General features: G+C 40.6%; 1 protein-coding gene across 1 annotated transcript in view; it reads right to left on the bottom strand.

Moving 5' to 3' along the window:
- EYA4 (EYA transcriptional coactivator and phosphatase 4) overlaps positions 1–10007 on the bottom strand; it is a 91497-nt gene extending 81490 nt beyond the window's left edge. The window contains exon 1 of the mRNA XM_068984957.1: positions 9914–10007. Within this exon, the coding sequence (XP_068841058.1) occupies positions 9914–10007 (94 nt within the window). The remainder of the gene's footprint in view (positions 1–9913) is intronic.
- Between the last annotated feature and the right edge of the window lie 13971 nt (positions 10008–23978).

The raw sequence follows: 23978 nt of genomic DNA, 5'->3' as shown, positions 1-23978 counted from the left end.
TCAAATGAGTGAAGGGTGTGTGTGCGTGTATATACACATGTGCGCATGCATGTGCAAGAGGGTGGGAAGGAAGGTGCTCTGCGTGGATACGGAAAACCACTATGCAAGAAAACAATGTGATAAGCCCATTTGGTCAACCTAGATCAGATGGAAGTCATGAGCATGTGACTGCTGCTGCTGCTGCTGCTGCTAAGTCGCTTCAGTCGTGTCCAATTCTGTGTGGCCCCAGAGACGGCAGCCCACCAGGCTCCCCTGTCCCTGGGATTCTCCAGGCAAGAACACTGGAGTGGGTTGCCATTTCCTTCTCCAATGCATGCAAGTGAAAAGTGAAAGTGAAGTCGCTCAGTCGTGTCCGACTCCTAGCGACCCCATGGACTGCAGCCTACCAGGGTCTGCCACCCATGGGATTTGCCAGGCAAGAGTACTGGGGCATGTGACTACTGGGTACCAATTCCCACTCTCTGGAATAAAGCACTTCTGGCCATCTTAAACCAACACATTTCAGATAAGCCAAGAAACCCTTGTCCCAGCTGCAGCCCAGAGCCAGTTTCTCTCCTGGCAGTTAGGATGGAAACGTGAATGCTCTCTGCTACACACTGTCTATGTCACTGATGGGATGGCCAGACCATCACAGAAGGAGGCCTTCACTAGCCCACTTCAGCAGACATCATTAAAAATGGGCTCTGCTGCAGGGAAAAGGATATATGGGAGGAAGATCTCTATCAACGAGGATCGGGGAAGTGGGCCATGAATAATGGGAGCTGTGCTTGCAATTTGCCGGTGATCTCATGCCTGTCCCCAAGGCCTGAATGCTTGCAGTGCAAGTGACCTGTCTGCCAGAGTGACCTCAGGCCGTGGAATAACAGCAAAGAAAGCCATGGACACACTGTTCTCTGGACACTTTTACAGTCCTTCCTTTCCAGGGCTTCCTTACAGCTCTTCCTTACTTGAGTCTTGCAGCTCTGGCTCTTTCTTCACTATGACTCTAACAGATTATTCAGATAAAACATGGTCTCCCCCCCATCCATGAAATGTGAGCAAATATTTATAAAATGTACCTCTAAAGTATTTCTCTAAATTTAGATTTTCAGAACCCTCCTTCTTTACTCTGAAAACAAAGGAAAAACAAGCCCAGTGAATTCTCCAACCGTTATTTGAATAGTACAGGACTCAAGTTTCTGCTAGATCGGTTACAAACCATGGTTAGTGAAGCAGGAAATTATTTCCCTCTAGCAAGCAAAAGAATAAAGCCATAAGGCCACAATCAAAACATCTAATATCATTAATTACACCAAGAAATGTACAGACTCTTTCTCTAAGGAAAAAAAAACTCTACCAATAAGAATCAAACATTTTACTAGATGAATAAATGAAGGCTTTCCAATGCTAGAATATTGACTCTAAAAGAGTAACTGATTAGAATAACATACAAAATAAAGATAGCTCTCTGTAAAAATGATGGAATTTCAGTCTCCAGGGACAGCCAATGTCCTTGAATGCAAACATACCATCATTTTATGCACAAGGCTGTGAGTGTGACCTTTGGGGCCTGCACTACAACCTGAATGTGCACGTGCTCAGTTGTGACTGATTCTTTGCATCCCATGAACTGTACCCTGCCAGTCTCCTCTGTCCATGGGATTTCCCAGGCAAGAATATTGGAGCGGGTTGCCATCCAGGGGATCTCCCTGACCCACGCCTTCTGCGTCTCCTGCATTGCAGGCAGATTCTTTATCCACTGAGCCATTGGGGAAAGATCCCATAGAGTGAAACCTGAGTTTTAAACTCCATCTCCATCATTTACCAGTCAGTGGACTTTATGCTCAAAAATGGAGGTAATGATACCCCAGAGGGTGACTGAGTGACTTAAATAAGATCATCCATGCAAAGTACATAAAATTTGGCACACAGTGTACCTTCATGAAGGTTCAGTTCAGTTCAGTTCAGTCACTCAGTGATGTCTGACTCTTTGCGACCCCATGGCCTGCAGCACGCCAGGCCTCCCTGTCCAACACCAACTCCTGCAGTTTACTTAAATTCATGTCCATTGAGTTGGTGATGCCAGCCAACCACTTCATCCTCTGTCATCCCCTTCTCCTCCTGCCTTCAATCTTTCCCAGCATCAGGGTGTTTTCAAATGAGTCAGTTCTTCGCATCAGGTGGCCAAGGGATTGGAGTTTCAGCTTCTGCATCAGCTCAGTTCAGTTCAGTTCAGTCACTCAGTCGTGTCTAACTCTTTGCAACCCCATGAATTGCAGCACGCCAGGCCTCCCTGTCCATCACCAACTCCTGGAGTTCACCCAAACTCTTGTCCTCCAGGTCAGTGATGCCATCCAGCTATCCGATCCTCTGTCGTCCCCTTCTCCTCCTGCCCACAATCTCTCCCAGCATCAGAGTCTTTTCCAATGAGTCAACTCTTCGCATGAGGTGGCCAAAGTATTGGAGTTTCAGCTTTAGCATCAGTCCTTCCAAGGCATCAGTCCTTCCAATGAATATTCAGGACTGATTTCCTTTAGGATGGACTGGTTGGATCTCCTTGCAGTTCAAGGGACTCTTAAGAGTCTTCTTCAACACCACAGTTCCAAAGCATCAATTGTTCGGTGTTCAGCTTTCTTTATAGTCCCATTCTCACATCCATACATGACTACTGGAAAAACCATAGCCTTGACTGTGAAGGCTATGAAGTCATGAAGTTTAGCTAGGACTACAGTTACTTCTACAACACCTTCAATAAATGCTGGATTTGAAAACCTGTTTGAAAACCTGTAGTATCAAGAAAATAATTTTCTTAAGAGGCAACCCATTTCATTTTCAACTCACTCTTATTATCAGAAAGTTTTCCATACATGGTTTTTCAGGCAACTTTAGTCCTGGAAGAAATTTAACCCATTAACATGGGGCGAGGCTAAACTTTCTTTCCCATTAGAAGAAAGAAGAGAAAGTGAAGTTGCTCAGTTGTGCCCAACTCTTTGCGACCCCATGGACTGCAGCCTACCACACTCCTCTGTCCATGGGATTTTTCAGGCAAGAGTACTAGAGTGGGATGCCATTTCCTTCTCCAGGAGATCTTCCTGACCCAGGGATTGAACCCAGGTCTCCCACATTGCAGGCAGGTACTTTACTGTCTGAGCCACCAGGGAAGTCTTTCCCATTCAGTTCAGTTCAGTTCAGTTCAATTGCTCAGTCGTGCCCAACTCTTTGCGACCCCTTGAATTGCAGCAGGTCAGGCCTCCCTGTCCATCACCAACTCCCGGAGTTCACTCAAACTCATGTCCATTGAGTCGGTCATGCCATCAGCTATCTCATCCTCTGTCGTCCCCTTCTCCTCCTGCCCCCAATCCCTCCTAGCATCAGGGTCTTTTCCAATGAGTCAACTCTTCACATGAGGTGGCCAAAGTACTGGAGTTTCAGCTTTAACATCAGTCCTTCCAATGAACACCCAGGACTGATCTCCTTTAGAAGGGACTGGCTGGATCTCCTTGCAGTCCAATGGACTCTTAAGAGTCTTCTCCAACACCACAGTTGAAAAACATCAATTCTTCGGTGCTCAGCTTTCTTCACAGTCCAACTCTCACATCCATACATGACCACAGGAAAAACCATAGCCTTGACTAGATGGATCTTTGTTGGCAAAGTAATGTCTCTGCTTTTGAATATGCTATCTAGGTTGGTCATAACTTTTCTTCCAAGGAGTAAGCGTCTTTTAATTTCATGGCTCCAATCACCATCTGCAGTGATTTTGGAGCCCATCACTGCCCTTTAAATATCAGAGAGGAATGTCTCAACTCAGAACCTTTAAATGTACAACATACAGTAGGGACAGCACAACAATGACTCTGGACCTATCAGTGTAGCCTGAAGAGTGCACTAGCTTTTCTATCAGACACTTTATGGTATGAACCTACACTGAAACCCAGCCAACCAAACCCCTAGGATTTATCCCACACAATGCTTTACAGCCTTCTTTTCTCTCAGCCACAACACATGCAGCTGGCATTTGGAACTTAAGGGAATAGCTTTTCATGTGTTCTTCTTAAATGCTAGTTTGTTGGACTGAGTCCATTATTTCATCTTGTCCTGTTAGATTCCAACTTTGCTGTTCAAAGCACTCTTTCCTGTGTCATGACACCTATAAACTTTCTTGGCATGCATCCATTGCCAAATCACAATAAACATGTTGAACAGGCCAATGTTCAAAGGCCAAAGAGGACACTAGAGTTATATTTCTAGAGATAAATCACTGGGAAATAGCTATTGCGCTACTAGCAGTACTATTTTTCAAGCTTCCCAGGTGGCACTACTGGTAAAGAACCTGCCTGCTAATGCAAGAGACATAATAGATGCGGCTTTGATCCCTGGGTCAGGAAGATTCCTCGGAGGAGGACATGACAACCCACTCTAGTATTCTTGCCTGGAGAATCCCATGGACAGAGGAGCTTGATGACCTGCAGTCCATAAGGTTGAAGAGAATTGGACACAACTGAAGTGACTCAGCACATATTTAGAGGCTTTAAGACACATATTGTTGAATACCATATGTTAAGCATAAAACAGGCTTCTGTTCCTCTTTTCTGGTATTGCTGTCAGGCTATTCTTGTACAGCTTTTGCTTGGAGAACTTAAGCTGGATTCTCATGATCACAGCCTGCTTTCTAATTATTTACATTTAAGTATCTAAAAATGTAATTTTATTTTTTGAGATTGATTTAGAACATTATTTTACTTTTTAATTTTCATTGACCTATAGTTGATTTACAATGCTGTGTTAGCTTCAGGTGTACAGCAAAGGTGTATATATACAGACATATGTATATTCTTTTTCAGGTTATTACAAAATATTGAGTATAGTTCCCTGTGCTACACAGTAGGTCCTCATTGCTTCCATTTTATATACAGTAGTGTGTATATGCTAATATCAAATTCCTTATTTATCCCATTTATCTCTTCCCCCACCTTTCCCCTTTGGTAACCATAAGTATGTTTTCTATGTTTCTGTTTTGTAAATAAGTTCATTTTTATCACTGGTTTAAAATTTATTGCATCATACAAAGAAACAAAGAAAAGTGACTTCTCTTAAGAAATCTGATGCTAAAGTGTACATAAGGCATGTGCTTTATTAGATAACAATAAGGGAATCAGGAACAGGAATCTAAGTCTATGATCTACTACCTAGAAAAAGTTAATGGTTGTGTGTGTAGATGGTTTTCCAAATCTCTTCTCAGGTTTACAGGTCTCTTGAAATAACACTGCAAGTCTTCCACAGACAGGCATTCTGTACTCTCTCCCTCTCTATGCCAAGACATTCTGTATCTTTATGAGGTTACTCAACCCATTCACTTTGAACGCAAGGAAGTTAGCACCTGCCACAGGGGATCAGAATGTGAAATGTGAGGAGGGAGCCCTGTGATAAGTGCCTGACCTTAGCAAACAAAAATAAAACCTCTAAGAAAACGATAAAGAAAATGCAGTAATATGCCCATATACCATCCAGGGGGTTGTGTGGCCTTAATACAATCAACTCAACTTCTGCTCTACAGAAAGCAGTGGATGAGGCTCTGCGTGATTCACAGCATATAAACAGCCAGAAGATGCCAGGGAACTCCCCCACTGCCCCAGTCCTCTGACCCCATAACATGATAGTCTCCATTAAAAAAAAAAGTCAACCAGCCATCTTAGTGATAGGAACCTGGGACCCATTGCCCATCTGACGTAATACTTCACGGAGCAGGTCCAAACACAATGCAGGGCCCTTGAAATCAGCAGGAGCTCAGCGCTCTGATCCATGCCAAAGAGCAAGATGAGAAATGGGGCTGGTATAAATATTCATTGGGAAGTTACAGCCAACCTCCTTGTGCTGGGTGTCTAGTGCAACTCAAAACTGCTCCACCTGGTCCCTTCTGGCTCCCTCATGTCTACCGGGGGCTGGCAGCTGGAAGGCAGGCTGAGCCTTTGAGATCTTTTAATTTGCTGTAGCACCAGAGGGGCAGGCAGGAGGGATGACAATGCATATGCTGGGATTCAATTACAGGGCTGTCTTTTTCCCAGGTGGGAGGTAACACTGACTGCAGAGAATTCAATGCTTCATCTGTTAAGGTCCCTGGGGAAATGATGGGTGGTTTGCAAAAGCTGGGAGTGTGGAATAATGCTCTACAGTCAGCAAAAAACATCCGGCACATTGAATGGGATTTTGTTAGGCTAATGTGCAACCTTTCCTTTTTCTTGTTTTCCAAACAAAATCACTCCATAACTTCTGCCTGGAAAGCAGAGATGACTGCCCCTAAATTCTGAAGTCAGTTGCTGTGTAGCCTATAAAATATAGGTGAGAGAAGATTTGAGATCACTGTCCCATGAGTCTCATTGCCAAAAAGGTTTTTCAATATTGCATAAAGTTAAATGTGTTCCAACCATGAACATATAAGGGGAACACACAATGTTCTGAATTTAAAACATCGACCAGTTCCTAAAAGCTTGCCAAAAATACCTACTATGTCATTTTCTTTACAATAAAATGGCACAATGTCATGACCTTTTAGGACACTAAATTCAATAATCCTTTGTAGTTTGTTGGTGTTAAAGGGGGAGAGTGTTCTTATTCTACCAGCTACAAAGCAAGGTTTCCCAAATATGTACAATTGCACGTAGAATGGTTTACTAGTGTTTACTGATAGTTCTGTATGAATAATTACTATCCTAACAACTACAAACCAAATACTATCTATTTTTTAGAATAGATTTTTTTTTTGTCCTTTCCATTACTTAGACAAACTTCCTAGATAGGTAGCTTAATTTTTATTCTGAATTTAAAAGGAGAAAAGAAAGCTGTGTTTGTTTTTATCTCTCAGTTTCACACTTGGCCTAGGACATCCTCTTCTCCCCATGGTAATTAGGGTAGAGGTTTGCAATAACCAACTCAAACCAAGTTCGACTTCTGCTCAGAACCCTCTAATGCCCTCCCATGCCTCCTGGAGAAATTCTCTAATTCCTCACCTGGCCTTTCAAGTCACTTCCTTACCTGATACACTGATGCCCGATTTCTCTGACCTCGGTTCCCAAGTGATTCCCTCACACAGAGAGCTCCTCCAGTCCACGGCACCCTCTTCTCCCCAGCCCTGACCTGCCCATCTTCAAACATACCCAACAAGCTCCCAATAGGGTCTCTGCCTCTGATGTTCCCTTTCCCTGGGGCTCAGTTCCCCCAGCCATCCTCCTTGTCTTGTTCCTCTGTTCAGTTATCTCTTATTTCAGAGATCGATTCTGTGTCTTCCTCAGCAACAACCCCACCCAGTGATTACCAATTTATACTATATATATAAGTTATCCAATGTATACTATAATTATGCCATGTACAATACTGCTTTACTCTACTTCAAGGCAACTATCTCCCTTGACACAGTATATATTAATGTATTGTTTAACTGTCTCTCCCTCTAGAATGTATGCTCATGAGAGAAGAGGGCTGTAGCTCTAGGACCTAGAACAGTGTCTGGCACATAAGTGTTCAATTAATAGTTGTTGAATGTACAAATAGGTTTTTTAGTAATTTCAACAGACAGACCTTGTTACTCTTAGTTACCTAGGCTTGATCACATACCTCAATATCACTAATTTTCTGTGGCACAGTTCTATTGTTTTTTAGAATCAACTCTCTGATAATTAAAAAATACAGTTCAAATACAAAGAATTTTACAATCTGATTGAGAGAATCGCTAGTATTTATCATCTTTAAATTTGGAAGACTAGAGTAAATGAATAATTATTTAATGAGGGTTTCCCTGATAGCTCAGGTAAAGAATCCTCCTTCAGTATAGGAGAACCAGGTTTGATCCCTGGGTCAGGAAGATCCCTTGGAGTAGGAAATGACAACCTGTTCCAGTACTTTTGCCTGGAAAATCCTATGGATATTGGAGCCTGGCAGGCTACAGTCCATGGGGTTGCAAAGAGTTGGACATCACTGAGCGACTAACACTTTCCACACGTAGCATGTGTTAAGTACTGTGCTTTCTATATTTTAAGTAACAGTTTTACCTGAAATTAAACATTTTCTTATATTCTTTACAAAATTCAAATTTTAGCTTGAGATCAAGTATCTTAGTATGTTCAGGCTGCTATAACAAAATACCACAAAATAGCTAGTCTATAAACTACAGAAATGTATTGCTCTTCGGCTGGATGCTAGGAAGCCCAAGATTGAGGAGCCAGTGGGGTGGATTTCCCTGGTTAGGCCACTTCCTGGTCCATGCTTTGTGCTTTCCCACTGTCTCCTCACGTGGTGAAAGGGGCAAAGAAATTCTCTGGAGTCTCTTACAAGGGAACTAATTCCATGCATGAGGGTGCCACCCTTATGATCTAAGCTCCTCTTAAAGGCCCATCTCTTTGAGGGCTACAATTTTTACATACAAATTTTGAGAAGACACAAATATTCAGACCACAGCACCAAATAATGAGGTTGAAAGAAAAACTGTTCTATTTTCTGTCCCCAAGCAAGTATTTTTTGAAGCCTCAATGAACTACAGCATTTAAAATCTCTCCTAAACACACATATACACGGTCACCTAAAATAAAAATTACATATTTTTTTCTTAATATTTTTGAAATTTAACAACTCTGTGAGGTTAAAAACAAAAACGAAGTACCACAGGTGCCTTTTTGTCCCTCTAAAATGATGAGAACTCAAGAGAACTCGACAAGTTTACTAAGTTCATACAACTGGTCACTGGACTAGCTCTAATCAGAATCTGTGGACTTGACTCTGAAACAGTAATTGATGGCTGCAAAACACCACTCATCTTACTATTTTCCCATCAAGCTGCTATATAATCATTATTCTTGCTTTCAAAACCCAGAATCTTCAAACTAGAGTCAGTGTTTCATATTTTCTTTCTCGCCTCACAGTCATCTCTGTGGTCAGTTTCCAGAGTCTACTCAGATTCACTTCCTTGTAATTCCTAACCTAATGGGCTTGTTTCTTTAACTCTTAGTTTGTCCTCTTTGGCATTTCACACTGGTAATGATTTCTCCTAAAAAATTCTTCCTCTTAGGCTTATCTAAGATTTCTGTAGTGGTTCTGTTGCCTGGTCATGGGTTCAGCACTTTCTATTCATTTCCTTTCACCCAAAATAATCTTACTTTTTGTTCAGGTATTCATTTTCTACGAACGAAGGTCAACATATCAGGGAAAGCTAAGACTACTCTCGGTTCCAGGAGACGACAGTCTAATCTTCCCAGTTAATGACTGTATCAGGAATCGTAAGGAGCCAATGGGACCTAAGGAATACTTTGCTGGAGACTTGTGGGTAAGTTCCTCTTCACACTTCTAGGAGAGCTTCCAGATTCAAACTGTGTCTTCAGCTGGATATGAATGAGGGAGAGTAGACTGTTGATTTCTACCCTACTGCAACCCTGGCCTCCTGTCATTCTATCCCCAGGGGAGCAAAAGTTTTAGGACAAATTCGAAATTGTGGAAGGCAGCAAAAGGAGACAAAGTAAAGTGATTTCTTCATGAAGTTATTGAGCACCTGGATCAACCAGTCTAAGGCCAGTCAACCTCTGGAATTCCAGTTATGTGAACCAATAAATGACCTTATTGTTTAAAGCCTGGTGAGTCAGATTCTTTGTTACTTGCACTTGAAACCATCTTAACTGATACAACTACTCTCTCCTGGTTTCTTTACGTCACATCTGGCCATTAATGTTCAGACTGCTTTGTGGGTCATTCTTGTTCTCTTAACCTTTTGATGTCTGTGATTTTGCAGTCTCAGCCCTCATGTCATGTCACTCAGGTAAACGCTCTTCCAGGGAATTTCCATACAGATTTATGTCTTCAACCACTATTTTTCATTAATTAATTCAAAATCGCTCCCTCAAAAATCGCAGCCTTCTAATCTCTTCTAAATACCAAATCTTATCTGCAATACTATACTGGTCATCTCCACCAGGATCTCTTTCAGACTCTTCTAATGTTCTGTGTTCACAGCCAAACTCATCATCTTCTCTTTCGCACTTATTCATGTTCTTATCTCTTACTGTACTATTAAATTGGTCACTCAAATCACAACCCTGGGTAATATCCTCAAGCTCTCAGTCTTTACCAAGTTCACCAAATATTTTCAGTGCTTCTGCCTAAATAGATGCCAAAATATTCACTCCTTTTCATCCTTGTCAGTACTTAGCAGTTCATTCACTCTTAAGTGCATTCCAAGTAGTAGGAGCTCTGACCTTACCTTGATGAATGAACAGACAGCTTCCTGATAATTCTATCTTTCCTTTAAATCTCCCTCTATACAATAATCAATTATTGTTCTCAAATACAACTATAATCATGTCACTTCCCTTCTTAAATTCCTTACCCTCCCCTACCCCTCAGGAAGAAAAAACAAAACAAAACACAAAAGGTTCTCTAGTGGTATAAGTTCAAATATTTAACAAATATGTACTACACATCAGATTCTGGGTTAAGATCTTTGAAAGAGTGAGCTATGATTTTCTTTTAACAATTGCATAAAATTAGGGAAGAGCTGGCAGATGACCTTAGCCATGGTGAAATAAAAGTATCATCATTCTATTCTGAATCCAAGAACCTGCATCTATTTTCTCTGAGGTAGAATATTCTCACATCATTTTTTATGTTCTATCTATCTAAACCTGTACTGGAATGATCTTGATTATTCATCTTGATCTTTCATCTTATACTAATGTACAAGAATTCCAGCAAACATATGATTGACTGATTAACACTGACAGGTACAGAAATCATTACTTTTGAGAAGCTGCTCCACAATTCATAATGTACACGCTACATTTTTGAAAAATAAATATGGTGATTTGCTGCTCTTATGATTCCACTTAAGAAACTACCTTCAATGTATCACATTCTCTAAAATTCAGAGATCACTCAAACTTGTTCATATTTCCTTTCAAGTTCTTCTTCTAAAGAAACGATTATTTGAATCCCCACCAGGTAGTAGACAATTTCATACCTTTGCTATTTGACAGGTATTTGGATGCCCAGGTGCCCTTGATTTTCCTTTATGAACAAACCAAATTCTCTGCTTTTGTGGAGCTTAAATTCTAGAGTGAGGTAGGGGAGAAGAATATACATACTCTTATACTGTAACCATCGGTCACTTTCAAAGGCTGCAATGGGTTACTTCATCTATTATCAGACTGACTATGATACAATTAAGATTCTGGGTGCTATAGATCAGAAACACCAAAGGTATCCATAGGAGATGTGGCTCAGCCACACAGCTACAACTCTAACAAGACAAATGATTCATAGAATTCAGACACATGGAGGTGAGAAGACAGGGTATTCTGGGGAGAGGACAGACTGGAACCCTGGAAAACCGCTGGAATGACACAGTGTGGCATGGAGAAGTGAGAAGAATGGACAACTAAAATGGAGACTATGTGTTGGAGAAGAGAAAAAAGATGGATTACCAGTACAGCTAGAGCTTTTGAAAGCCAGGCAGTGGGGGAGGGGTACTGTAAATAAAGCAGTCATTGTATGAGCTTAGTCTAGCTATTCTGTGTTAGCATGGTTTAGAAAAGAGGGAGAAGTTACTGACACAGGCTTGTTTGGAAGCTGATGCCACAGTTGAGAAAGTTAAATGGTTTTTGGATGCTGACTCAATAGTTCAGGAAGTTAAATGGTTTTTGACTTAAGGTGTTGACGACAGGATTGAAAACAAGTGAAAGGTATTAAACATTTTGTGCTGGAAAATTACAGCTTGATGATCAGACATTTAAGTCAGACATTCATTTATTCATAAGTACTGAGTACCACAGTCTGAGTTATTTGTATTTCTTGAGCAACCAACGTACTTATTGAGCGCATGTGAGGTCCCTGCCTTTCCACCTGTTGCTAGACTCAAAAGAAAAACTTAACGGACTTCACACTGTGACTGTGGTTAAAGTCCCGTAGAAAGACGCAATTACAGCACAGCGTTTAAGGGCAGTGTTATGGATATTGGCAGCAGAGGAGAGAAGGGTTAACTTTGCCGGGTTTTGTGTAAATGAACGTGCATGTTGTGTGCAGAGATAAAGGAAAGCTTCAAGACAGAGTTCTGAGTGATTTCCTCTGGTCAGAGTTGCTGAGGGAATTCAGAAGCTGGGAAGACAGGTTTATTCAAAGGCATGGGCACAGGAAATGATTTGGTGTGCTGAGATACCGCAGGAGTAAAACAGCTCTGGGTCTAGAGATTAGGCAGCAGGTCACACAGAGCACAGAGTCCTCCCATCTATGAGGAGGACTGAGTTGTATCCTGCTAGCAGAGAGGAGCAGTGCAGTAATTCCAAAATTTCATTTTAGAAAATATTAAAAAATATATATGATGAGCACACAGAGTCTGAATTAGAGAGGGGAAAACTGGAGTAGCGGGGTGAGGGGGGTTGAGATTAGACCCTGTCGACCTGCTAAGGCAGAGGCGTGGGAAGAGACTGAACTCAAGCAAGACAGGGGCAATGCAATGACAGCCACGCCAGACGCTGGGTTATCAGAACTTGGAAACTAAGTAGACGTGAAGAGAGGGAAATTTCAGAGCTCATCCAGGCTTTGACCTCACTGGTTGAGAGAAGGATGGAACAAAAGAGGAACAAAGTGGAGAGACTGTTTTCAGTGAAAGTGAGTTGATACGTTGCTTTGAAGGAAAGATCTGCAAGTAAGCAGTGCAGGACCTCCTGACCTGGGGGTAAAGGAAAAATATCTGAGTTTAGTTCAGTTCAACTGCCCCATACTCTTTTACTTAGGTTTGCCTGCTTTGTTTTCCTCATTAGCTTTCAGATTTGCCAACAAACATCTAACTCTTTCATCACATAATTACTGAACACCTATACATGCCAGGTACTGCCCCAGGCTCTGATTAATAACAGGTATGATTTTGTGTTTAATGTTTTGCTTATGAGAAAATTTATATATATATATATTTATATATAATATATATATATATATATTCTCTAAAAAAGTCAATCAATTCAATAACTGGAAACAACACAAATATCCATCAAGAAGTGAATGCCCAAATGGAGGTACTAACCAACAGAATACAGCAATACAAAGGAATTACACGCTGACAGATACTCACAGCATGGAAGAGAGTGAAAATAAATAGAAAGGAGATCTGTGGCTGTCAGAAAATGAGTGGGGGGGAAGTGGAAGGGAGATAAGAAAGATTATTAAGAGGCAGGCACAAACTTTTGGGTGATGGATAAATTGATGGATAATTGTGGTCATGGCTTCACTGGTGTATACATGTCAAATCATCAAATTGAACATGTAAAATATACATGTTAAATATACCTCAATAAAGTTGTTTTTCAATAAAAATAGTAAGTGTCTTTGTATGTGGATTATGGGTTAATTTTTTCCCAATTCTCTTATTATGTTTTATTTACTTTCTGCTATTATTAACTTTTTAATAGTATGTCTGTAGCCATGGAGCTATATTAACATATTCAGTGGCTATATGGAGGAGTCTTTCATTTGTATATCTCTTTTAAGACTTTCTTTACTAAATATATATATGTATATTCAATTTTATGCTAAGTACATAGTTTTATTTTATACATTTAGCTTAAATAATCTGAGGAGTATGGAGGTTCCTTAAAAAAACTGAAAGTAGAGTTACCATATGATCCAACAATCTGACTCCTGGGCATACATCCAGAGAGAACCATAATTTGAAAAGATACATGTACCTCAATGTTCAGAGCAGCACTATTTGCAATATTTACAATAGCTAAGACATGGAAGCAACCTAAATGTTCACCGACAGATGAATGGATAAAGTAGAGGTGTATACACACATACACACACACACACACACACAAATGGAATATTACTCAGTCATAAAAAAGAATAAAATAATGCTACTTGCAGCAACATGGATGGACCTACAGATTGTCATACAAAGTGAAGTCAGCTAGAGAATAACAAATATCATTTGATATTGTTTATATGCAGAATCTAAAAAATGATACAAATGACTTATTTACAAAATAGAGAGAGATTCACAAACATAGAAAACAAACTTATGGTTACCAAAGGAAAAATATAGGGAAGGGATAAATTGGTGCTTTGAGATTAAAATATACACACTATATCTATTATTTACAAAATAGATAACAAACAGGGAACTACTGTATAGCAAAAGGAACTATATATATATATATATGCACACACACACATATACACACATATAATTATTATACATAGCTGAATCACTCTGCTGTACACTTAAAACTAGGACAACTTATAAATCAGCTATATTTAAATAAAAATAATAAATACCTCTGAGGAAGGTTTTCTGTATACCTCAAAAGTGGACAATCACGCTCACAAAAGAAGTTAATTTTAATTTTCTTGTGTTGCTTTCTTAAATTTTAAATATGATGCTGTAAAACTATATTAACCTATAATAAATAAAATTCATTTCAAAATTGTAAAAATTATAAAAAGCACATTGGCCAGGCACTGAATTACTCTTCTACTAATCAGAGAACTGCAGCTTTAAACAACAAGAGAATACTGCATTAGGTTCATCAGACTGGAAAATATGACAAAATCTGATAAGGGCTAATGTTGGGTAGAGTGTGGTAAAGGAGGTAAGTCTGATACTTCTGGTAGATATGTAAATTGGTACAGCACATTTGGAGAGAAATATGGCAAGATCTAACAAACTTGAAAACATGTTTATAGCATTGATGGTTGCAGAACCAGTTTTCAATTTTTCATTATTTTAGCTACTGGTGCATTTAAACATACTGGAATACTTTTTTTGGTGTATTTTGTGTAAATATTCCACAGCTTAGTTCATCTTCCTAGATTTCTCCAAATCCCTTTCTCCTGCCCATGTCCCTCCTCCTTTTCCTCTCTGACACCCTCAGTGTAAACCCTTCAGTGCATGACCACTCCTGGAGACACCTTGTCACGTATCTGTACCTTTTCTCTTCCCATCCCAACCTTCTCACTACAAGCCCTCCCTTACCACTCAAAAAAGGCTGAGCAGGGCTCAGCTGGTAAAGAATCCACCTGCAGTGCGGGAGACCTGGGTTCGATCCCTGGGTTGGGAAGATCCTCTGGAAAAGGGAAAGGCTACCCACTCCAGTATTTTTGCTTGGAGAATTCCATGGACTGTGTATAGTCCATGGGGTCATAAAGATTTGGACACGACTGAGTGACTTTCACTTTCAGGGATCAGAAGTGCCACCTGAGGAAGAAACATCTCTCCACTGGCATGGGGACAGTTTATGAGTGGGCAAAGTGGGTATAGGGAGGCCACGGTAACAAGGGAACCAGGCAGGCAGGTCCTGAAGCCCTGCCGGCGTGTCAGGAATGACCACTCCAAGGATATCTGGCTGAGGTAACAATACCCAGCATTACCCTCATGGTAATGATAATTTCCTAATTCAGATAGTTATTTTTCAAGGAGAGAGGGGATGGGTAGGTAGCTCAGTAAATAAGGATCTTAAGCAATGTCTGTAGTGTTTATTTTTTTTTGTTCCAAAGTGACCACGAATTGATGTTAAGGTCTCACATAGAGTGTGTGTACAAATGTCTATAAGTGAGTGAAAATTAAAAAATAGTCTTATTCTCTTTCAAACCAGAAAGATTGGTTTTAAAACTATTTCATTTTTTCTATTATAGTGTAAAAACAAAAATATAATCGTGTAGACTTTATGATGTCTACAAGACTTTTAATGATGCTTTAAAACCCCTTTATAATAGAAAATACTGAAGTATTAGGTCATAACAGAGGTGATGAAGGCTGATTAGGTTTCACTGCCGAATTCACACCCATCTATGAATTTATGAACATGAGAAAAATGTCCTGGTTAAGCTGATCCCGTAAACAGCTTGGCTTTTGATGATGGGGATGTTCTTCTAGGAAAACATCTTCCAAAGCTGAGCTACTCTTGGGCAAATTTAGCTTTAAGCAAAATAATAGATAAACATGGTTTCAATCCTCATTTCATGATGCCCAATTTCAGAAAACTCTGGATATTCCAATTCAGTGACTCTCAGGGTCACCTCAAAGTAAGGTAGAACTTCAGGGATACCCACGGAACTATCTCCTAAACACAACAACATTAAGATGAATACTATCTGGGCTACTCCTGAGAATCCCTGCTAAACGAAACCTATTATAACCAAATTTCAGGCATGTGCAACACATTCCAAACATTGTGGCTTGCCACAAGCTCAGTGTATTAAGCCTTATCCCAAATGAGATGTTACTTGATTAATTTAGACTCCTTGGCATGTCTGGATTCATAGCTAGCAGTTTGAGCAGCTCTTCCTGGATTCTTACAAGAATTCTTAGGTAGAAGAGGCAAGGCAATCTGAATGACATGTATATTGGAACCTTACTCCAGGAGCAATTACAGTCAGCATGTGGAGGAGGAGCTGCTGAGCACATCTTTGTGGGGTGGGGGTGGGGAGAGGAAGCAGATGGCTCACTCTGACCTGCCTCTTGTATGGCTGCATCTAGCCTCATCTTTGGAGAAGGCAATGGCACCCCATTCCAGTACTCTTGCCTGGAAAATCCCATGGATGGAGGAGCCTGGTAAGCTGCAGTCCATGGGGTCGCTAAAAGTCGGACACGACTGAGCGACTTCCTTTTCACTTTTCACTTTCATGCACTGGAGAAGGAAATGGCAACCCACTCCAGTGTTCTTGCCTGAAGAATTCCAGGGACGGGGGAGCCTGGTAGGCTGCCGTCTATGGGGTCGCACAGAATTGAACAGGACTGAAGCGACCTAGCAGCAGCAGCCTCATCTTCCCCGGAGAGGAAGAATGAGGCAAATGGGAGAAAGAAGGGAAGGGTTTGCGCGAGTGTGTGTGTGTGTGTGTGTGTGTGTGTGTGTGTGTGTGCAAGCGTGCACGTGCATGTTTCCATCTCCTTTCTGCAGAGAAATTTAACTTAGAGGGCAGACTGCAGTAACAGCAGTGAGAAGAAAAGGATAAAAGGCTGTGCAATAGTAACTTCTGTGCGAAGGGTGCAGCAAATTCTTGAATGACTGTGGGGCCTGCTCAGTTCACACTAAATTGAGGGTCAGAGTTGAGAGAGTTGCTTGTTGGATTCCTCTGGCACATGCCATCACTAACGTTAGCTCTAGTAGTCTGCCACACGGCAGGGTGGACCCTTCTACTTCCAGTCACTGATGGGTACATGGAGACAGGCTCTGGATCCAGCGAAATGGATGTGGCTTGTGCTCACACAAGTGTTAAAACCCTCAGTGTCATCAAGGTCGCCCCTCCTTCGAACACCGTAGTCAGCAAAAGGTAAACTCATGAAGCTGGTTTCAGAGTTCTATTTAAAAAGTTCAACTGGCCTGGCAGGAAGAATGGCATGTCTGGAAGGCTTGGACTTCAGTCTCCACTCTTTTCCAGGGGGAGTGACATTACTTAGATGCCACTGCACCTCTATTTCCTCATGGAGAGAACCAGGAAAATAACACTTGTCCTGCCCAACAAGGTAGATGGTGTAAAGACCATAGACTATGTTTGGGAAGATGCTCTTAAAATTGGAAATCATATGCAAATACAAGATATTTTTTTAATAATGGCAAAAATACTCATTAGTAGAGAGAGAGGTCTTATATTTACAAAGTTTTCCTTCTTTCTATAGTCTTACAGTGTTACATAATAAGCACTGGATGTTTATCAGCAGGCTATCAGCTCTGCCTACAAGGGATGCTGAACAAATGTTGAAAGTGAAAGTGTTAGTCACTCAGTCATGTCCAACTCTTTGTGACGCAACAGACTCTAGCCCACCAGGCTCCTCTGTCCATGGAATTCTCCAGGTAAGAATACTAGAGTGGGTAGCGATTTCCTTCTCCAGGGGATCTTCTCAACCTAGGGCATCGAATCCAGGTTTCCTGCATTGTAGGCAGATTCTTTACCGTCTGCACCACAAGGGAATGTTAACAGACTTTATAGTGAATATGAAAGTAAGTATGAAGATATGATTTTTCTGCTAAAAGAATGCCTCTAGAGAAATTCCTACATGCTAAGTTATGAATGATTTTCGATGATCTTCTAGACCAGAAATTATCTGCATGTGAACAAAACACTTCCATTTTGATCTAGAACAAATAATATTTGGGCAAACATTGCCCGTCCAAAAGTGTAAAGCTGACAGATACACTTGTTCACGAATTCATATAAATGGAAATCATGCTATTGGATATTTCCCCCAAACTATCCTGTCTCCTTCATTTATAAAGCTATGCAAAGTCTGTACTTACTGAAATCACATCAGATATTAAAGAACTCAAGGAATTTCTGGAATGAATATTGACATACTATTGCATAATCCATCCTCTATAAGAAAAGGCCATCCCATGGTCTATGCGTGGATATGATTAGATAGTCCAGCCCTAATAGTGGCCTAGAAACAAGAGAGACAAACTCACAGAGAGCATAGACTTGTGGTTGCCATGGTTGCCAACAGGGAGAGAGTGGGGGAAGGGCGAACTGGGGATTTGGGATTAGCAGATACAAACTGTTATATGTAGAATGGATAAGCAACAAGGTCCTAATATACAGCACAGGGAACTATATTCAACATCCTGTGAAATCATAATGAGAAAGAATATGAAAAAGAATATATATAGCTGAGTCACTTTGCTATACAATAGAAATTAATACAACATTGTAAATCAACTATACTTCAATAAAATAATTTCTTAAAAAGAAACGAGAGAGAAAACAGGAAATTACATCACTCTATTTATGTCTATTAATCACAGGAACAGAATGCCACAGCAGTAAGTCTTCATCAATTTAGAAATGACTGCTGCTGGCTTAGCTATTCCTCTATTTACAAGTATCTATCAAAGAAAGAAGTATACAGTATTCTAACCTGGAAATGCCAAAATTGTAAACTTTATAAAACCATAATTTTTCTTTAGATTCCAGACTATCTATTTGGTTAATCTGTTTATAGAGTTATGCTGAGTTACTCAACTAACATTTCCCCAGCTAACCTGTCTAAAACATAAAGTACTCAGGCTGAATAAAACCTTAAGCTCATGTAACGAACTTCATACAATTTATCTGTGTACTTTCTTAGCAACTACTATATTTGAAATAGTTTGAGAATAAACATGGATTGTATATATTTATGTGCGTGTGTATATATACACATATAATGCATGTGTGTATATGTATATCAGTTTACATTTCAATGTTAAACGTCACAGTCAGGAAAAAAGTCCACAGTATAATGGCAGTAATAACTTTAATTTATTATGCATTTAACAAAGATTCTTGAGCAATTATTGTATGCAAGGTGCTATGCTGGGATGTGTGGGAAGAAGAGATTTACAAGACGTCTCACAGTCTAGTATATGCATAACAAAGCCCAAAGCTCAGCCACAGCTGTCATATCCCCTTTGTGAAAAATGTGAGCTGTTAGCCACCGCCCAGAGAGGTAGGCTCTTATGAACACTCCTTGCTTACAGTCAACCAGGACACAGACTCTATACATTGTTACTAGTTAGCACATAGGTTAACAATGTGTATTGCTTTCCCCTCAAATGCTGAAGGATGAAGACCTAAAGTGGGAAAACTGAAGATCACAAGCCAAACTAATGCCACAGTGCAGCACATCAGGTGAGCCCTCTAAACCAGGGAAAAGCAGTAAAGGCAAAACGAATACGGAATATCAGAAAAGAGGATGTGGAGTATACCTTCAAGCAGGAATACTATGCAATACAAACAACAAAAAAATAAAATGACGCATTTGGTTTGAAGACCAGCCATGGCAGGAAAAAAATGATAACGGAATACTGCCTATATATTTTGGGCAATTAAAAAGGTTCTTGTAGAAAGATCCAGATTCTAATTCAAGAAATGTGTCATGAAGTCTCAACTCAGCGCTTCACAGCACTCTGTGATTTCGGGCAAACATTTAACCTTTCAGAGCCTTGAAGTGAAAGTAAAAGTATTGGTCGCTTAGCTGTTTCCAGCTGTTTGTGACCGCATGAACTGTAGCCTAGCAGGCTCCTCTGTCCATGAAATTCTCCAGGCAAGAATACTGGAGTGAATTGTCATTCCCTTCCCCAGGGAATCTTCCAAACCCAGGGATTGAACCCATGTCTCCTGCATTGCAGGCAGATTCTTTATCATCTGAGCCATGAGGGATGTGGCCAAGCATCTTGCAGCCTTATTTCTATCTATATAGTGGGAACAATACCTATTAGTATTATTGAAAAGATTAAAGGAAAAAAATTATTTTTTGGTTATTGTTTTGTTTTTACTAGTATGAATTAATATGGAGAAGGAATGGCAACCACTCCAGTATCCTTGCCTAGAGAATCCTGTGGACATAGAAATCTGGTGGGCTGCTGTCCATAGGGTCACATAGAGTCGGACAAGACTAAAGTGACTTAGCATGCATGCAGGCATTGGAGAAGGAAATGGCAACCCACTCCAGGATTCTTGCCTGGAGAATCCCAGGGACAGAGGAGCCTGGTGGGCTGCCATCTATGGGTTCACACAGAGTCAGTCACGACTGAAGCAACTTAGCAGCAGCAGCAGCAGTATGATTTAATATACATTTTAGAGTGTATTTGTGATATGTACGCACACATGCATACAGAGAGAAATTCTTATTCACTCAACATTGCACAACATATATATTCTGTATACCATGTGCAAATGACTGTGTGTTAACAAACTCATTACAAGTCCCATGAGCTTGAAAAGAGGCCCACATTTGCCTTTTATTTCTTGTTCTCATTTACCTCACCTTAATCCCGACCCACTCTGTTTCAGGTGTGCATCACAATACTGTCCAGAACTTACTGCTTCAACCACAATTACTGACCAATCAAAAGATCCACCTTCCTAAAAGATGGCATTCCTTCTCCTGTTTAGGCACCACATAGTTTATAGAGTGAAGTGGGAAGAGAACTGAAGGTTAATGTCTAGTCTTGGATCTTCCTCCCAAATACTGAGCAAATCACTTGACCTCTCTGACCTTCAGTTTACCTCTCTATAAACTGAGTAAGTTTGAGTTAACTGATTTCTGAGTCCCTTCCAACCCTAATGAATATTAGACTATGCTATAGACTATTAAGACCAGTTATCTTAACTTTAAATTTAATAGTCAAGTGACATATCAAAAGCCTCATTGTAAAAACCTATAGTCAAGACAACTGTCCCACTGTACACCTGTCAGAATGGCAATTAATAAAGACAAGAAATAAGTATTGGTGAGGATGTGGAGAAAAGGGAACTAACTCTCCTGCACTGTTGAGAAAAATCTGAACTGGTATAGCCACTGTGGAAGACAGTATGGAGGGTCCTCAAAACATTAAAAAACAGAACTGCCATATGACTTTGCAACTTCACTTCTGGGTATTTATCCAAAGAAAATGAAAACACTAATTTGAAAAGATATATGTACCTTTATGCTCACTGCAGCATCATATAAAATAGCCAAGATATGGAAGCAACCTAAGTATCCACTAAGGAATGAATGGATAAAGAAGATGTGGTACACACACACACACACACACACGCATGCATGCACAGTGGAATACTACTCAGCCAAGAAAAAGAATGAAATCTTGCCATTTGCGGTTACATGGATGGCTCTTGAGGGTATTAATCTAAGTGAAATAAATCAAACAAAAAAAAATACTGTACGATTTCACTTTTATGTTGGGTCTAAAAAGCAAAACAAATGAAGAAACAAACAACATAACCAGACCCATAGATAGAGAGATCAGATTGGTGTCTACCAGAGGAAAAGGGGGTTGGAGGGTGGATGTAATGGGTGTAGGCAGCAGGTGTTAAACATAGTCCCACAACTGCCCTGGTACCCACAGTGCTATAACCATAGTCAGCTGGCCCCACCATCTCTACTCATTTTTGTGAAGCTACGTTGGATGCTGTGAGAGAGGTGGTACTTTGCCCTACTCTGCTATTCATGTGTGAGGGCTGGTATTTAGGTAGAGGGACATAGAACACAATTTATGGTTACCAAGGAGGAAAGGAAGAGGAGGGATAAATTAGTGGTTTGGGATTAAAATATATACACTACTACACATAAAGCAGATAACCAACAAGGACCTATTATACAGCATAGGGAACTATACTCAATATCTTGTAATAACCTATAATGAAAAAGAATGTAAAAAAAAAATATGTATGTAAAAAGTGGACTTTCAGCTGTTAAAGAATCTGCCTGCAATGCGGGAGACCCTGGTTCAATTCCTGGGTAGGGAAGATCCCCTGGAGAAGGGATAGGCTACCCACTCCAGTATTCTTGGGCTTCCTTGTGGCTCAGATGGTAAAGAATCCACCTGCAATGTGGGAGACCTGGGTTCAGTCCTTTGGGTGAGAAGATTCCCTGGAGGAGGGCATGGCAACTCACTCCAACACTGTTGCCTGGACAATCCCCATGGACAGAGGAGCCTGGTGGGCTACAGTTCACAGGGTCGCAAAGAGTCGGACATTACTCAACGACTAAGCACACAGCTGAAACTCCAGAACTTTGGCCACCTCATGCGAAGAGTTGACTCATTGGAAAAGACTCTGATGCTGGGAGGGATTGGGGGCAGGAGGGGAAGGGGACGACAGAGGATGAGATGGCTGGATGGCATCACTGACTCGATGGACGTGGGTCTGAGTGAACTCTGGAAGTTGGTGATGGACAGGGAGGCCTGGCGTGCTGTGATTCATGGGGTCGCAAAGAGTTGGACACAACTGAGCAACTGAACTGAACTGAACTGAAGCACACAGCATAGGTAAAAAAGAATATATATAGAGAGATATATAAAGTTATATATATATATATAGATATGTGAAACTGAATCACTTGGCTGTACATTTGAAACTAACACATTGTAAATCAACTATATTTTAATAAATTTTTTTTAAAAACAAAGGGACTAGAAAAAAAGAAGCTCAAAGGCTAGTGGGGATGCAGACACTTACAACAGGGGAAAACACACAACCATTTGGGAATATATAAGAGGCATTCATGCCAACCCACTCCAGTTCTCTTGCCTGGAAAATCCCATGGACAGAGGAGCCTGGTAGGCTGCAGTCTGTGGGGTCGCTAGGAGTCGGACACGACTGAGCGACTTCACTTTCACTTTTCACTTTCATGCATTGGAGAAAGAAATGGCAACCCACTCCAGTATTCTTGACTAGGGAATCCCAGGGACAGGGGAGCCTGATGGGCTGCCATCTATGGGGTTGCACAGAGTCGGACACGACCGAAGCGACTTAGCAGCAGCAGCAGCAGCAAGAGGCATTCTTCAACAGTCCTTGGAGGGGGTATATCAGAGAAAGGTTCCTAGCAGAGGAAATCAAATGCAATGTTCTAAAACCCAAACAGGAGCTGAGCTAAGGGAAGATAGGAAAACTGAGGCAGAGTGGGGAACCTACTTAAAAGCTCAGACATGCAAACAGCATTGAGGCAAGGAAATTATAAGGGGTGAAGAAAGAGAGAAAATATTAGAATGATCAGTAGGCACTAGATCATAAAGAGCCTTCCACGTCTGGCTAAGAAAAGTGAATTAATATATACTGAAGGTATCAGAGAGAATCTATGGTTTAAGAAGAGAAATTAAACATATGCTTTGTATAAATCATTCTGCTTAATGTGTAAAGTAGATTGAAAGAGAAAATTAGATGCAGGGAAATTATTAGGAGACTGCTATTTAGGTGATGGATTATGGGTATGAACTAGAGCAGGAATAGTAGAGATCAGTAAAAGTAAATAGATTCTAGAAATTCTAAGGAGACAGAATTACTGATCAACTATGGGAGTGGAGCATGAGAAAAGAATCAAGGGAGGATTTTCAGATTTCTGTGATAGAGAAGGCATGAGTCATTGACATAGGAAGCAAAGAAACAGGAGAAATTTTGAAGACATTTGAGTTCAATTTTGGACATGTTGAGATGGAAGTGCCTAAGGGAGGTGCAAGTAGAGACATCCAGCAGTCAACAGGGAACTTGGA

The sequence above is a fragment of the Capricornis sumatraensis genome, chromosome 13 (genome assembly GCF_032405125.1).
Source record: "Capricornis sumatraensis isolate serow.1 chromosome 13, serow.2, whole genome shotgun sequence".
Taxonomy (NCBI): Eukaryota; Metazoa; Chordata; class Mammalia; order Artiodactyla; family Bovidae; genus Capricornis; species Capricornis sumatraensis.
The sequence above is the reverse complement of the archived record's forward strand: the minus strand, read 5'-3'. Positions and strand labels throughout refer to the sequence as shown.